The following is a 16,388-nucleotide window of genomic DNA, read 5'->3' on the forward strand; positions in this document are numbered from 1 at the left end:
ATGCTTTCTGCATCCACGAAGGCTGGGGTAGAAAAATCCTGGACCAAGCTTTGGGGATCTTGGCATCTAATCCTGGCTGTCCTGGTGACCAGTTATGAGACCAGTTATGAACTTCTCTTCTCCATTCTGGGTTTCAGTTTCACCAACCATAAAATGAATTTGATGGATTTAATATTCTCACTAACACTCTAGGTAGGAGAACTGGACTCATTCTTTGTGGATACATTCCAAAGCGTATCAGATGTTTCAAGAAACAGGATTCATACTTAGAATTTTCTGGCTATCTCACAAGTTCTTTAGCATTCTTTTCCGTAAGCATGGAACTCGTTTCACGCTTGAAGGCTTGCCATGGTGATGACCACCTCGCCATGTTTTAGTGTCTTTTTTTTTTTTAAGATTTTATTTATTTGAAAGAGAGAGAGGGAAAGAAAGAGAGCAAGCACAGCAGGGAGAGAGGCAGAGGGAGAGGGAGAAGCAGGCTCCCCGCTGATCAGGGAACCCAATACGGGACTCAATCCCAAGACCCTGAGATCATGACCTGAGCTGAAGGCAGACGCTTAACTGACTGAGCCACCCAGGCGCCCCAGTTTTAGTGTCTTAAAAAAATTATTTTTAAAATGAGTAATCATTAGGCAAAATTTCCAAAAGCTTTGTTGTAAATCTGCCCTTCTCTTCTGCTTTGGTTAAGGAAATGGTTTGATTTTATAAAATCACGTCTTTATCCTTCTGTATATGACGACATGCACATCTCTTTGCATATTGAAAGTGCGTAGAGAACGGCAGCAGAACACATAATCACCAATGTCACCTTGTCGGGCTCACCTCCAGTTTTTGAAGAGAACATCAGCTGGGCAGACTACCACTCAGTTCAGTGAGTCAGCCACTCATCTGAACCTGGCGTAGAATCTTGGGTTCCTCTCCTGGTCAGTTTCTCCTATGCAGAGACATGAAGCCTATTCAAAGGGTTAGCCTTAGCTTATGTAAGAGGCATAAACAGGTCCTCAGATTTCAAGTCTTGGCATTCAGATGCTAAAAAACATTAATGGTTTTACCAGAGCAGACTTATAGGAAGAAGACCTAAATCAGTGAAATCTCTTTAGGACAAAGAGAGGTTTGAAGTCAAAAGGGGTATGAGTTAGTACTGTTCTCACAATTGCTGTGATCATGGAATCAGCCTCTATTCAGTGCTCACTGAAAGAAGCACCACACCGTAACTGAGAAGGGGGTGGGGAAGAGGGGTGAAAATTACAGGCACACTATGGTCCATGATTATATATGTACCTTTTTTTTATTTTGTTTGATCACAACACAACACTTTCATTCACTGTAATTCACAAGCAGACACAACATCTAAAAATATTACAGACGGCTCAGCAAGTGAAAAGTTGATACGTTCTAGGCTGAAAAGCAAAAAGAAGTTTGGTTGTCACATATAAAAATCTCCTATTTAACCATCGATTCTTGCTTAGAATTCTAATGGAAAAGGTGAAGAGAACAACAACAAATTATGTCCTTCTATTATTTTTTGGTCTAAAGCTAACTTTCCCCATTTTAGAATGTAATATGTAATTTTATAAGAAATAAGAATTGCCTTCCAAGGTATGTTGGATTTGGGCTAATAGTTTAATCAGTTTTTATTCTCTGAGAGCATTCCCATTACACTGTAGAATAAGTCTGCTGGATGATTAATAGGAAGAAATAAATAAGTTTCTGAATGGGTCATCCAGGGAAATAAAGTAACTATTTAAAAAATGAATTTTGCTGCCAAAAATCAAGAGTTGACTATATTTGGGGAGGAAAGCCATACGAGTGTCAATTAAATAGCCTTAGAAATGTGCTACTCTAGAATTATTTGAGAGGAAAAGAACATGTCTACTCTTTAGGTACACATACTCATGACAGTAAAAAAAGATTGAGAAACAATATCACATTGCCCAGATTCATGCTGGCTGGGAAAAGGCACAGGAACATGGCCAACACTTCCATGATTTTAAAGATAGTCTGATTCTGAAATTCCTAAAACCCTGAGCTCGTCTTCTGACTGGAGACACTCTACCACTTCCTGTTACACTTTTACCACCAAATTTCACTGCCTTGTTGTACCAGCATGTGTTAGGAACGTAACACATATAACACGGTTAAAAGATGTAAAGGACTAATTCACACAATAATTAATAAAAAGTGGGAGATGGTAAAATTTCTAGATACATAAGCCAAGGTGACAAGTTTTTCCTTGTCAGACATATTACACACAGTTATTCATCCATTCCTTTGATGACTCATGTGGCTGAAGAGTTTACCCACATATTATCTCATTGATTCTTCACAACCCCCTCATCAGGAGCTATCACAGGTATTATCTTTGTCCCTTTGAGAAGATTTACCAAGGGTCACACAGGGGACAGAGCCGAGGCTGGATCAGATCTTCTGGTTCCACGAGTTCAAATTCCAAAATTTGAAACACTGAACAACGAAGGTGCGTTAGAAAGTAGGATGAGCCCTCCATAAGTCTGTGGAGTCACTGAATCTCATTGGGCACTGACCACCCATTTGTATGTCCCCATCTTTCTTGGGTGCCCAGGGCTGTACCACCAACCTTCACCATCTGCCAACTAGATCACATGGCTTCATTTACACTGAGGAGTAGAAATATGGCAGGTATATGGCAGATATACCCAAGGGTATATCCATTTTAAAAGAAAAACAAGTCTTAATCCAAAGGATTAATAACTGTGATGGACTTTGGGCACTCGTGACAAACACATCTTGCTCTCAAATCGTGACAATGAGGGTGAGAGCTAGTGGAAATGGAAAATGGCCAACAGCCATATCCATGAGGTGTTGTGTCTACTTTCAAAGATTCTATGTTTCACAAGCATGGATACAAGAGAAGGAAAAGAAGGACTTAGGAAGAAGCCTAATTGGTCCAAGCCAGAATAACTTGAGAGGTAGAAGCAGTATCATCCTTTGACCCAGAAAATCTGAGCTCCTGACCTGAGCTGTGCAGGCTTTCAGAGGTCTGCCATTTGCACTTCTCCCCATGGGATGAGAAGTCCATGGAGCCAAGAGAACATATTCATCCTGAGCGTAAGCCTTCCCTGGGACAAGTCAAGATATCCAGAAGTCCTTAATACCTTGACCAAATGGCTTCCAGGGTCTGTGTGGCTTCTCCTGATAATGAGTCTCACCATGTATGGGCACAGCCATAAGCCCAAGGGGTAGCCATGGATCAGTGCTGGGGAGGAGGGTTTGGACAGAACTTGCCCACGCATATTGCGGTGTCCATGTGCATGCATGTGAGGCTCCTCCCAGTGAGAGTCAGGAACAGAGATGAGAATAAAAGGGTCGAAGAAAGAACTAGGAGCCTGTTTTGTATTCTTGCTCCAACCCCACAAACGTTAGGAGTGAACTCAAGCCTAAGGACAATCCTAGAGATGGGCTACATCAGTACCTGATGAGAAGCTGAGATGGTCAGATAAACCATCACCCTACAAACACATGTACCACAGTCCTAGATGTCTACTTGGGTTCCCTTCCGGAGAGCCTCTCATTTCAGGCTCTCTATGCCCCAATATTTTTCTTGGCTTAATCCTTATTTCTTTCTGCCAATTAGATGTTGTCAACATACATACGTTTCACCAGTGCCTACTCTGCACAAACGAGACTTTCAGTGAGTGTTGGCCACTGGTGCTGGTATCTAGTCATCAGGTTTAGAAATGCTGAGCTCCTTGAGCACGGTGTTCGCACACTCGTCCATGCACTCTGCCCTCTGCAGCAAACCAAGGGTTCTTAGTTAATGGTTTGTATCCCAGGACACCGGTCGGTGTTGCAAAGGTCTTTGTTTAAACTTTGAAAGGTCTGTCAAGTTATTTCAGTCTGATGCAGTCCACCTCCTCGGTGGCCGGTACCCCTGTGGTTTTAAGATCAAGGTCTGCGCTGGACTTACTCCCATTGTAGGAAGACTTCCAATGGAGCAGCATGATCTTCTTGAAGTACTTGACGGTGTTGTTCTTGACGGTCACAAAGCACAGAGTGTTGATCATGCTGTTGCTCATGGCGATGCACTCGACGACGTAGAAGGCGGTGAGGTAGTGCTTCTCCTTGACAAACACGGCGGGGAAGAAGTCGCGCACGATGGTGAAGCCGTAGAAGGGCGCCCAGCACAGCACGTAGGCGGTGAGGACGCCCATGAGCACCAGCACCGTCTTCCGGCGGCAGCGCAGGCGCTTTCGGATCTGCTCCGTCTGGAAGCCTGGCACTGCCTTGAACCACAGCTCGCGGGAGATCCTGGCATAGCACAGGGTCATGGTGACCACGGGGCCCACGAACTCGACGCCAAAGATGAAGAGGAAATAGGACTTGTAGTAGATCTGCTGGTCCACCGGCCAGATCTGGCCGCAGAAGATCTTCTCTTGGCTCTTGACGATGATGAGGACAGTTTCGGTGGTGAAGTAGGCGGAAGGGATGGCGATGAGGATGGACACCATCCACACCAAGGCAATCAAGCCAGTGGCTGTTTGATACTTCATCCTGGGTCTCAGCGGGTGGACGATGGCCAGATATCTAGACCAAGAACAGAAATAGGGTCAACCACTGCCAGGGGGAAGTTCTGGGTGATGATACTGTTTCGGCAACAACAGAAGGTGCACGTGTGCAGGATCAACAACTGTGTGGGCTCTCAAGAGAAGCCAGGCTGAAGTGCAGACCCCAGTTCCGCCCCTCACTGGCTATTGCAAGCTCAGGCAGGTTTTGTTTCATCTCTCCGAATCTCAGTTTTCTTACCTGCAAAATTAAGGTTGCTTGTTTGTGCCAATGTGTATGCAATTTCTTGGCACAGTTTGAAATATGAAATACCTGCAATAAGTGGTAACTGTTATTAAATGTAGTAGTAATGCCTTCCATTGGTTTCTGGGCTGGCACTAGTCCCAGGTCTTTCCTCTTTCCAGGGCCATTCCATCCTAATTACCCCACTGTTTAGCGGTAAGAGGGCCTGATCATTACAAAGAGTTGTCAGGAGAACTTGCCCTTTCCAGCGGAAGCAGTGGGCAAAGTTTGGTCTTTATTCCACATTTTAAAAATATTGCTCTATATGCAAAGGTGAAGGAAGAGCATGTGACCACGTTCCTTATTTTCCAGGTGTGAAAAACGGAACCTGGAGACAGATGAGTGAATCTCTCAAGGTCATATGCCACAGGACCCTTGATAAAAAACATTTAGCCCTATCTCATGGCTGATGTGAAAAATCAATCAAGAATATACATTGAATGTATTTTTTTTTTTAACCACAAAGCACCAGACAGTAAAAGATATTGCTTTTGCCCTTTTGCAAAAAACCACACTGCTGTTGCCATAGTGGTCCAGGAACGAAGAGAGAGCACTTTCTGGGGGATGTGAGTCATTTGTGTGGTATGAAAGCCTCCTTCCCAGAGAGCTCTGGTTTCCTGGAAGACTTTCTGTGTCTGGCAGGGAGTAGAAGTTGAAGAACGAGAAAGATGGAGAGTGAAGTGGGAGGGAATGGCTAAACAACTTTGGAAATAAACACATTCTCACGTGTCCATGGCTTATCCCAGGTAGAGCCAAGAGCAAATGTGAGAGAAGCCTGAAGGAAAGCCAGTCCGAGTCTATTTCCTTTGAAACAAATCTCTTTGAGGTCATCGTTCTTGGGATTTTGATTGGAAGAAGTTCATTCCTATGTTTATTTTCCTGATATTCCTGCTGTTTGTGTCCCTCTTCCCCCAAACACAGGCAGCCAACTCTACTGAGTGTCATTTGGAGAGTTCGCTGGAGTGAGATTGCTGCTCTCTTCCAGAGATGAGAGATGAAGTTGGATGGGTTGGGTCCACCCTCTGTACACCCAACTGGCTGTTCGACGTGCTCGGCCACTGGCAATAGTCCCTGTCACTCTTGCCAGTCTTCCGAGCACTGAAGGGTGGAATGGGAATGTCTATAAGGTGTTGGCAATGCTCCTGTCAAAGCACACGTATGACCCTTCATAAAGACTGCAGAGCTCCCACTCTAATGAGTACATGAAACTCACTCAGACTCATAAAAAAGTCTGAGAGTTTGGCATCTTTGCTCTCACTCACTCCCTCTTTATCTGCCCCACCATGTTCTATTGATTATTCTGTCGAAGAATATTTCTATACTTGTTTACTACATGAATTTTCACTAGATAATTCTATTCCTTCCTTTCTCAATGGCAATACCCTAAGTCTTCATGGTGTTTCAAGATCTGAGTGTTTTTTTCAATGAACGAGCAGAAGAGGAGTCTGAAGACCAAGAATCTAATTCCAGCTTGGCCACAAACTTGCTATATGAATTTGAGGCATTTTTCTTAGCCGTTAGTGGGCTCAGTTTGATCCTCTGTAACAGGGAATATCACCTGCCTCGCCAACCTCACAGAGATACCACGAGGCTCCAGTTAGACACTGTGCAAGAGGAAAACTCTAGGACTCCATAAAAATCTGCCTTTTTGCTCCTTTTCCTGCTTCTATTCTTGCTAGGAACTGCATCCCCACTTTGCACATGCCTCACAACTCAAAAAGTATATATGCTCCTTGGAAGGGATAAGAAGTCAATGATTTTTTTAGAATAGGTATCTCCTAAGGAAGGACCCAGTGAGAATGACCCAATGAAGCCATCAGATGCATATTCCAGAACCCTTGGGCCCTGGTCTTTGTTCTAACCAGTTCCTGGATGTCTGAGAGGACACATATACTAGACCACAGTTCCCACTAAAAAATTCCAGACCTCAAACAAAGGAGAGATTCCCTCCTTTCCTTTCTGAGTCTCCCACTCTGTCTGTCCCTGTACTCTCCCTAAACCTTCAATAAATGGCTCTCCCCTCATGCTGGCTCATGTTTGCTTTCTGTCCTGCGTGCAGCCAGGACGCCTCTTGGCTGGTCCTGGGGGACCCCCTCAGGGTAGACCATAAGCTTCAACTGCACATAAATAACCATAAGCTTCAAATTTACAAGAAATGGTCGGCAACATAAAATGTATTTTTTTCTGAGCTATTCTGTATACGTAGCAATTTTTTTAACCTGTTATTGGCAAATAGTTTGTTTTCAGGTTCTCCACTACTTTTTATTTTATTGGATCTATTTATCTTCATGTCAAAATTAATCTTCAGGGTAACCTGTGACTCCCCATCAGATGTTCATCCCATCCCGGTTTTCTCGGCCTTCACCCCGACTCCATCCCTAGGGTTAGCATGGGCTGTGCAAGAGGCCCTCCGAATCTATTTACCAAAAGGAAAATTGCTAAATTGTTTCACGGATTGCCAGCGGCTTTGGCTCTGCTGGGATTAGAATTCCAGAACTCTAGCACCGTAACACTTGCTTGTGTTTGTAAAACAGCTTACCATTTACAGAGCATTCTTTTTTTTTTTTTAAGATTTTACTTATTTATTTGACAGAGAAAGAGATCACAAGTAGGCAGAGAGGCAGGCAGAAGTGAGAGGGAAGCAGGTTCCCGCTGAGCAGAGAGCTGGACGCAGGGCTCGATCTCAGGACCCTGAGACCATGACCTGAGCCGAAGGCAGAGGCTTAACCCACTGAGCCACCCAGGTGCCCCATTACAGAGCATTCTTAAGTCCACTTTCTTATTACATATCCCCAAGTCTATTGAATAGGTAAGGGAACGAAGGTGACCATTTCAGCAATGAGCAAACTGAGATTCGGAGAAGTTAAATACCTGCCAAAGGCCAAACAGCTGGACAGCGACAGAACCATGATGCAGACCCATTCATATCTTGCTTCAAGTCCATCTGGGTCTCCAAAAAGCCACTTGTCCCCTCCCTTTCCCACTGGAACAAGCAATACTCCTTCTTCCTACCCTAGCATCCTAGCAGAATCTTAGCACCTTTTTTCCTCTTTTCTCTCCAACACAGTTGGTTTTTAGCTATTGATGTGCCAAGGAGTTGGGCAACTGGCAGCTACTTTTGTCTTCTTATGCATATGCCCTTGGCTTGCCCTATGTGTCTACCGATATAATGGCTCAGGTCCAGATTCGCTTAGAGCCAACATTTCACAGAGAACAAAGAATGAAGGCTGCTGGACAAAGAAACATCCGGGCAGGGATTGTATGATGATGGTAGGTTGAGTGATTAAGCAGAGTATTTGGGCTCCCTCTATCCCCCCCCCCAGGACCCCGCCCCCCAGATCAAACCATGGAAACGGTGGTCGCAGCCGCTTCTAGGCCATTCATGAGATCATCAGGGAATTCAGAACCTGCCCTCTGGGTCAGTCAGCCCCATCAGTGAGCTCACTGGGGAGCATCTGTGTGTCCTGAGATGGAGCACAGGTACTCAAGCCTTAGCTGGCCCCATGCAGACAGAAAAGAAGGGAGGTCAGTGGGCAGGCTGGCTCGCCATTTCCCCCGGGATTCTGGGTAAAGAAGGGAGAGTTCCCCAGTGCCCCACATGCTCTGGGATCTATGGATTACACATCAAGGCCAGTGCAGGTGTCTCCACATCCAATAGGGAACCCAGAACTTGGAGGACAGAGTCCTCTGATGATCTTTTTCAGCTTCCTGCTCCATCAGGTCTGACTACCTATACCTCGGTCTTCTGGAATATGACCCTATCCTTTCTGATCTCGACTTTGCTTCTGTTCCTTGCCCCCAAGGATCCCACAGACCTCCCTAAGGGACCTCATACCTCCAGCATTCCCACCTTGTCTTTTGCAAAAAATGCACTACCCTCGTGGAAAACCTCTCCTATCCTTTACTGACTCATTTGTTGAAAGCCATTTAAAAGTCCTCCTCCTCCCCTTTGACTACTCTAATACACAATGATGTCATCCTTCTGTAAACTGCATTTAGAATTTATCCTTCGCTTTTACTAAGTGTTAGTTTACCTGCCCCCACCGCTCCCCCTGACTATAAGCTCCTCCAGAGCTTAGTCTTACTTCTTTTGTAACTTTTTGCTGACAGTGAATTCTGGGCACCTAGGACTTTGGTAAAACTTCACTCTCAGCAAGTGTTTGGCACTGAATGAATAGAGATGTAAAAAGCCATCGTGACAGTTCTCAAAAAGATTGCAACCTCTTTTAGAAAACAGGACATCCATGTGTTTACCTAGCCTGAGACTGAGAGGCCCTCTGGGACTCAATAATCATAATAAAAGGCGAAGGGATTTGAGCCATATTTTGTAGACAATGGAGTTCTTAAAGGTCTTTTGAGTAAGAGAGGCGAGATGTGTAAGAGAGGGAAGATTAATTTAGCTGCAGCCTGGCTTTCTTCCCTCGGGCCACAAGAGTCTTTTCTCTGTTCTTAGAACCCTTCATGTTTGTTCCTGTCTTGGGGCCTTTGCACTGATAATGTCCTTTGTGTGGAATACATTTTCCCAATCTTCACAAGGCTGGCTTTATTTATTTATTTTTTTCAAAGTTCCCTTCAGGTGCCTTCTCCTCAGGGACATTTTCCTGATGAGGTACCTGGAGCAGCTCCCATCCTCCCGTCACTTTCAATGTCTGTCTTTTTTGTTCAGAGCATTTCTGAAATTACCTCTGTGTATTTGCCTGATTGTTATCTCTCTCCACTCCTGTGGGTAAAAGCTCTACTAAAGCGAGGAGCTGTTTTTTCTTCTGCACTGTCCTATCCCCAGTGCTTGGACGGGTCTCCGTCACATCGTAACTTCTCTACGACAATGTGTTGTTTGAATGAATGAGCGTTTAGCAAGAGCTGTGAGGAGAGGAGCAGTGGCAGCCAGGCTGAGCCAAGGGACACTGAGCGAAGGAGCCCCGGGCTGGAGTGAACAGGGTGTAGGTGGGAAGGTGGGGGAGGGTGAGCACTGACCCATCCTGTAAACCAAAGGCTCGCTAGGAGAAAGGGGGAGAGCAGCTGTGACAAGGGAGCCTTGCTGCTGTAGATGTCTGTGAGAACCATGGAACCAATCACAGAAACAGAAGCTAGACCGTAAGTAGTTCTTTCTGTTCCACTACAGCTTCACAGCTGCATTTCTTAGAAACCTTGCATTATCTTCTTTTGAAAACAATCACTTCAGTGAAAATTAATCACTTCAATAGAAAACTTTCATTATATTTACTTGGGTTTGTTTTGTTGTTGTTCCTGGAAGGGTTAATTTAGGAATTATAAGATCCACTGTTAATTGGTTGCTTTCTCCAGTTTAAGCCTTGTTCCAAACAATTACATATATTACTTCCTTTCATCTTCAAGGCAACCAATCCTTAGGTCTTATTATTACTCCCATTGTACACATAAGAAAACCGAGGCAGAAAGATGTTTAAGAACTCGCATGGGGCCCGGCTGCTAACACGGCAGCAGTGGGGGTTTGACCCCTGTTGGAATAACCACTAACACGACTCCTCCGATTTCATTAAACAAAAATAAAGGCATTTTTATAACTGGAGTGTATTTGTTATATCGAGATACATATGAGTTGCCCCAAACTAACCAAATAGAACCTGAAAATCCCTGATCAAATCCTGAACAACACACAAGGCCACACAAAAATCAATGAGGTCCTGTCCCACGAAACTGAAACTGGAGGGTAAAAACACATACAAATACCTCAAAGCAAAGATCACAAACATCAGTAAAGGCACTTCACTCCTTGGAGCAGCCAAGTTCATTGGCCAAGACCCCTGGATGGCCTGTGTAGGCAACAGCGCTTTCCTCCAGTGTTTGGCTTCAAGTCTCTAATCACAAGCCCACCATAAATGCTAGCAGTCCCACAAAGCAAAGCGTGTTCTCTTCTTATTGTATCTAAATTATATTTCAGAAACTCACACTACAAGAGAAATGCCCGCAGGATTTCAGACAGCCGAGTTTGGTATAAAAGAAGGGTACGAATGTGAAAAAATGCAGTAGATGGTGGACTGAGTGATGCAGATATCACGTCTTACATGTTCAGGATAACCCGATGCCCCTTAACTTATCGTGCCTCTGTCGCCCTTGAAGCCACTCCCTCCTACAGTGTGACCCCCTTCCGACAAGCGGGCCCCTATAACCTCAAACGGATCTCTTCCAGGGATCAGGAGCCTGCCCCAAAGCAGGCAGGAGCCTACCCACTTCTAGTGCCCGAGAGCACACCGTCTGCAAAGATGTCCCCCTGGAGTAAAACTGCAGGAAAGACCCTCTATGCTTTCAGCCTCTGCTTTCAGAAAGGCCAGAGACAAGATTCCTGGAATCCCTCCTTGACAGCCCTGAAAGGGGCTAAGGGGCAGATACTTGACTTGACTGCCCCCTTCTTGATTTACCCAGGGTCTGCTCCTGGGTGGCTGAAATGCCGAGAAGCTCCGGGATTCCTGTGGAGGACCGAGGCCAAAGTAGCCCTCTTCAGGGATGACAACTCTGAGCACCTTCTTTCCACAGGTGACAGAGCCAGGGCTGCTTAAGAGGCAAACTCCCTGCCGTTCTTCCAGAAGAAGAGAGAAAACACCCCAACCCTTAATGCATTTAAAGCCAGGCTGCTTCTTGAGAACTGGGTTTGAGCCCCTGTTCTGGTAGTGGCCTATTACCAGGTTATCCAATCTTTGGATGTTCTACCTTTGGTTTCAGAAAATAGTTTCCATCTGCTGTGATCTTCCCCGGAACACTGCCCTGGGATGTCCTGATGGCCAGGGGCAGGCTAAACTCCCCCAGAGCCCTGAGGCCATGAAACTGGGAGGAGGTCTGGGCACCAGGCTCTCTGGGTTCAGGGAGAGAGATGGGCTGTTCAGATCCAAGTACACGGAGGCCCTGACCCTCCTGGTGACTGGCTCTGGACTGTACTAAGGTGCTTTGTAAATGAGAGTAAACTTTGGGGAGAGGGGCTTGCAAAGATTGTCCTGAGGGAACAAAAACCACCCTGCTTCTTTAGCACAAGTGATTGTCCTAAATGAGAAGACCAAACACAACAGAAGAAAGATTTGCATAGACGACTCCTACTGCTTTGATTTCCCATCACTGGAAGCTGGTCTTCTATCCCGTCGCATGCAAATGTATGGAAAGGAGAAAACTGATTAACACAACCAAAAAAAACAAGAAGTATAAGTATGTTATGTAAAAGTATGTTACCTTTTTTGCTTTCTTTTCTTTTCTTTTTTTTCTTTTTTCTATTTTGTTTAAAACAAATCATCAATCTTATTTTAAAATCAACTGGTGCTGGGGTTGGGGGAGGGGTGCTTGTATTTTGAGAAAATCTCCCTCAGGCTCTCCAAGTTGACTCAAGAGGTACCTGCCTGCAACTTGAATTTGTCCCTCCACACTTCCTCTTACCTATGGACCTCTAGACCCTGAGCAGATACGTCTAAGAGCATGTCCATAGCAGAGGGATCAAAAGCCTTCCCACCACTCAACTCTAGGGAGCTCTCCTATCTCTGTCTGCCCACAGCTGGAAAACTAGAACACTCCTTACTACTCAGTCAATGGGCCCACTTTCGAACCGCCCCCCCCCCCCATGCATCCACACAGATGGGAAATAAAGATCTCTCTCATCAGTCCATACTTGCTGTAAAGGAAGGGTCAATTCCAATGCCCCTTTCCTATTGTCTCTGTGCCCCCTCACTCACCTGTCGATGGCGATGGCCAGCAGGGCATTGGTGGAGACGTAGAGAGAGACAGTCCGCAGGTAGTTGACAGAGGCGCACATGACATGGCCGTGCTCCCAGGACAGCTGGCGCACCACATAATAATCCATCTCAAAGGGGCAGCAGACGATGGCCACCAGGAAATCAGAGATGGCCAGGTTGGCGATGAGCAGGTTGGTAAGGTTGCGCAGTTTCTTATAGCGGGCCAGAGCAGCAATGAAGACGAAGTTGCCCATGCCACAGACCAGCATGATGCCCACGAGGGCCATGCCGATGACGATCTTGGCAGCAAAGAAAGTACGGGAATTGGTCACATCCTCATCTTCATCCAAAGGCATATCATAGTCACCATAGCTGAAGTTGAATGGGAATGGAGCAGCTTGGGCCCCGTGGGAGGCAAGCACAGAAAGGAAGTCGGTGGAGGTGTTGGTGGCATTCTCATCCATGACCCCTGTGGTGATCTCCATCTGGCCAGGTGGTACTCTAAACAACACTGCTTAGAATTCCTCTGAGGTGATGCGTGGGCGGCTGATGTCTTCTCCCCTCTCTGCTTACACTCAGCTCTCCTTTAATGAGTCAGAGTGTATCTGCCAGCATTGGGGTACAGTATCCGAGCTCCATTCTAAGCCTTTGAGAGACATACAAATAGTTGGCTACACATGTGCGTGGAACTGGCCAAATTTAAAACCATCCTGTAACCCCAGCAGACCCATTAGCCACCTGCTCAGAAGGAACATTGAGTGATGGAGTGGAAATAAAGGAACCAGGAGAGAAAACAAATAAATGAAAACCACATACCCATTCATACAGGACTGCATTGCTGTAGAGACAACCGGATATTGGTTCAGTTTACTTCGTTTCCACTGATGATCTGAAACGCTGCAATTTTGCTCAAGGATCAAAGCTAAGTATGTGGAAGCTAAAGAGAATAAAAGTGACCTTCTCCAAACTCTACTCCCCTTCCTAACAGCTTGAACTTAGTCTATGTGAAATTGTACAATTCTGTGGCTTCAAAGGAATTATTCTATCATCCATTAGCTGCATATGAGACAACCTTGTCTGCTCCCCTGAGCCGGTCCCCTTCCTCTGGCAGAACACGGCTCTAAGATCCCAGAACCTATCTAGCAGCCCCCTTACCCTCTTCTCCCTGGGTTTCCTGTCCCCACATGCAAGCCCGCTGTGACTCTAGCAGTCAGGCACAGCATTTGCCAAGGCAGGTCCCCAGGCAGAGGCTGCAGGGTTGAAATCACAGCCTAAATCCCTGAGTGACTTAGAAAGTGGGCTCTGGAGCAAAATCTTTCCTTGACTGGTTGTGTGTCCTGCGGTAAATAGCTTAAACACTCAAGAGTTTCAATATCCTCCAGGGAGCAGATCAATAACATCTGTAAAGCATGGAGCTCCCTAGAGAGGAAGGGCGTTACACCCTAGGACTGCAAAGAATCACTATTGAGTGCTCAGGCCTCCTCAGTCAGCCACAAGGAAGGGGAGGGGAATCCTGACCCAGATGACTGCACCACTTAGCACACATTGGGGGGCGGGTGGGAGGAGGGTTAGTTGCCCTGCTGGGGACCCAAAACCAAGAGGAACCCCTGCCTTCTCTTTGCAGTCCCATTCCTGCCCAAAGCCTGAAAACATCAGACCAGCTTGCTGGGATGTAAGGGAGCTGGGGTCCAGAGAGGACCGCAAATGTTGGGAACACTGGAGAGGGCAGGCAAGCATGGAAAGCCTGAGGTTCCTGGGAACAGGAGACACCTAGCTGTCCCTGTACTCTGGAAAAGCCTGCTGCCCATAGTCCTCAGCGGTGAGATCTCCAGAACCTGTCTTTGGGGGACCTCTCTGCTCCCCAATGAGACCCAGCCTCCACTGGCCTCTCTCCTCCAACTCCTCACCCCCATTTTTCTCACATTTTCTCCTTCCTCTGAGCCATCAGTTCTGTCCCTCTCAGTCCCTGCCCTTTGTCCCGGTCAGGTGTGAGCAGCTGACAGGTCACAGGAAGCCAAGTCCGGGGGACACACAGGTACAGCTGCAATTCTGGTGGGACAGTCCTCATCCCTGGCAGTCCCCAAGCCTCTCCGAGGCACGCCCACCCCCCAGGGGTACTCTCCAAGCACGCTTCCTGGACCGCTCCAAGTCAGGTTTTAAAAACAAAGAGTAATAAAAACTTCCTGGGGCGTGGGGGGCGGGAGGGGGTGGTGTTGGGAGATTTAGAACTCTAGGAGAAATTGTCCTGCGATCTCTTCTCCTGTGTTCTTACTTCAAAGAGCAACCCCACTCTGTTCCCACCCAGGGTGCGCCAGCGCCCTGTCCTTCAGCGCTCGGCCCTGGCCAGCCCCTGCAGATCACTGGAAGCCTCTCTGCAGCCCCGGCTGAGAAGCCCTCTGGGGCTTCCAGCTTTTTCCACGGAGTCGCGGAGGCTACTCCAAGGGCAGAGGAACGGGGAGGCCGCCTCCCATGAGGAAATGAGCGCGAAAGCAAGTCTGTTGAAAAGCCTCCTCCGCGCTCAGAAGCCCCCGTACCCGGCGGCAGCCGGTGCCGCGAGGGGTCCTCGGAGCATCTCTCCGCGAGTGCGCGCTCTGTACCTGCGGCATTCCGGCGGGCGGACGAGGTCGCGGCTCTCTCCCCGGGCCCGGGGACACGAACCTCTTCTCCCAGAGGCCCGCAGGGACCCGACCGGTCCCCTCTCTTCCTGCTCTTCTCCGGGCTCACTCCCGACTCCGGCTGGAGTTGCGCTCCCGCCGCCGCCGCAGATCCTCGGAACGCGGGCCCCGAGGCAGGGCCACCCCTAGCCCGGGCCCGCCCCGCACTGGCGGTCCCCGCCCCCGGTGGCCGCGGGGCGCCTGGGCACCGCCAGCTGATTAGGAGAGGCGTGCTCGGGCCGAGTCCGCAGGGCTCTCGGACGTACACAGGGTCCCGGCTCCCGGGAGGTGGCAGCGGGAGGCAGGGCGGGGCTGGGCACGTCAGGGTCGCTGGGCAGGCGCGCGGCTGCGGACCCCGGAGTCCGGCCCGGGCGGGAGCGGCGGGGACGCAGAGGCGGCAGCTGGCGGCGAGGACACGCCGGAGGGAGCCGGGCCCCGAGCGGCGCGCTCTCCCGCGCTCAGGGTCCGGAACGATGCCGCGGGCAGAATCGGGGGCGCTGGCGCTCAAAGCAGGGCTCAGCGCGGAACCCAGCAAGGAGTACCACCCGCCCGCTGTGCCCGCCCCGGGGCACAGGACTTGTGGACCGGCTCACCTGGTCAGCTCCGGCTGCCAGAGAGGGCGGACACGGCCCGCTTAGCTGGTGGGATTTCAAAGAACCCGGAGGGGCCTCCCCTCTCGCCCACAGCACCGCCCTCGCAGGAGACGCCGGGACCGACCTAAGCCTCGCTTCCTCAGGCAAGCCCAGCTGCAAACCGGGGTCAGCTTCATCTCAGCAGCTTGCACCTCTGTGTAAAAGAGTCTCAGAGAACTGCTTCCCTGAAAGCAATGAAGTGAGGGCACGGGGACCGTGTGGATGCTGGAAAGAGGGAGGAGTCCCCCGCCCACCCACATCTGATCAGAAGGCTAGGATGACCAGGGCCAATTTAAGAGCACGGATCTCCTTGAAGAGTCTAGATTTCTCAAGCAGTTAAATGTAGAATTACTATGATCCAGAAATTTCACTTAAAAAAAGAAAGAAAGAAGCTCGAAAACTTGTCACCAGTGCTCGTCGCAGTATTAGTCACAATAGCCAAAAGATGGAAACAACCCAAGTGTCTATCAAGTAATGAACAGTTTTTTCTTAATGTGGTATAAACATACCTGAGAATATTTTTCAACTTTAAAAAAATAATGAAGTAAAAGTGTTAGAATGTGGAGACATTGGAACCCTGGTGTGCT

The 16,388-nt window shown here is 48.0% G+C and overlaps 1 protein-coding gene across 2 annotated transcripts; it reads right to left on the reverse strand.

The window, feature by feature from the left end:
* Positions 1–1,307: 1,307 nt before the first annotated feature.
* PROKR1 (prokineticin receptor 1) lies at positions 1,308–15,922 on the reverse strand. Of its 2 annotated transcripts, none has more exons than XM_045978737.1 (3): positions 15,763–15,922; positions 12,516–13,161; positions 1,308–4,563 (listed from the first exon to the last, which is right to left on the reverse strand). In XM_045978737.1, the coding sequence occupies exons 2-3, from the start codon at positions 12,998–13,000 to the stop codon at positions 3,867–3,869; spliced, it is 1,182 nt and encodes a 393-aa protein (XP_045834693.1). In that variant the 5' UTR covers positions 13,001–13,161; positions 15,763–15,922; the 3' UTR covers positions 1,308–3,866. The 2 variants fall into 2 exon arrangements, with proteins under 2 accessions (XP_045834693.1, XP_045834692.1); XM_045978736.1 differs by lacking the exon at positions 15,763–15,922 and adding an exon at positions 15,113–15,257.
* Positions 15,923–16,388: the final 466 nt, after the last annotated feature.

The sequence above is a fragment of the Meles meles genome, chromosome 15 (assembly GCF_922984935.1).
Source record: "Meles meles chromosome 15, mMelMel3.1 paternal haplotype, whole genome shotgun sequence".
Classification (NCBI taxonomy): Eukaryota; Metazoa; Chordata; class Mammalia; order Carnivora; family Mustelidae; genus Meles; species Meles meles.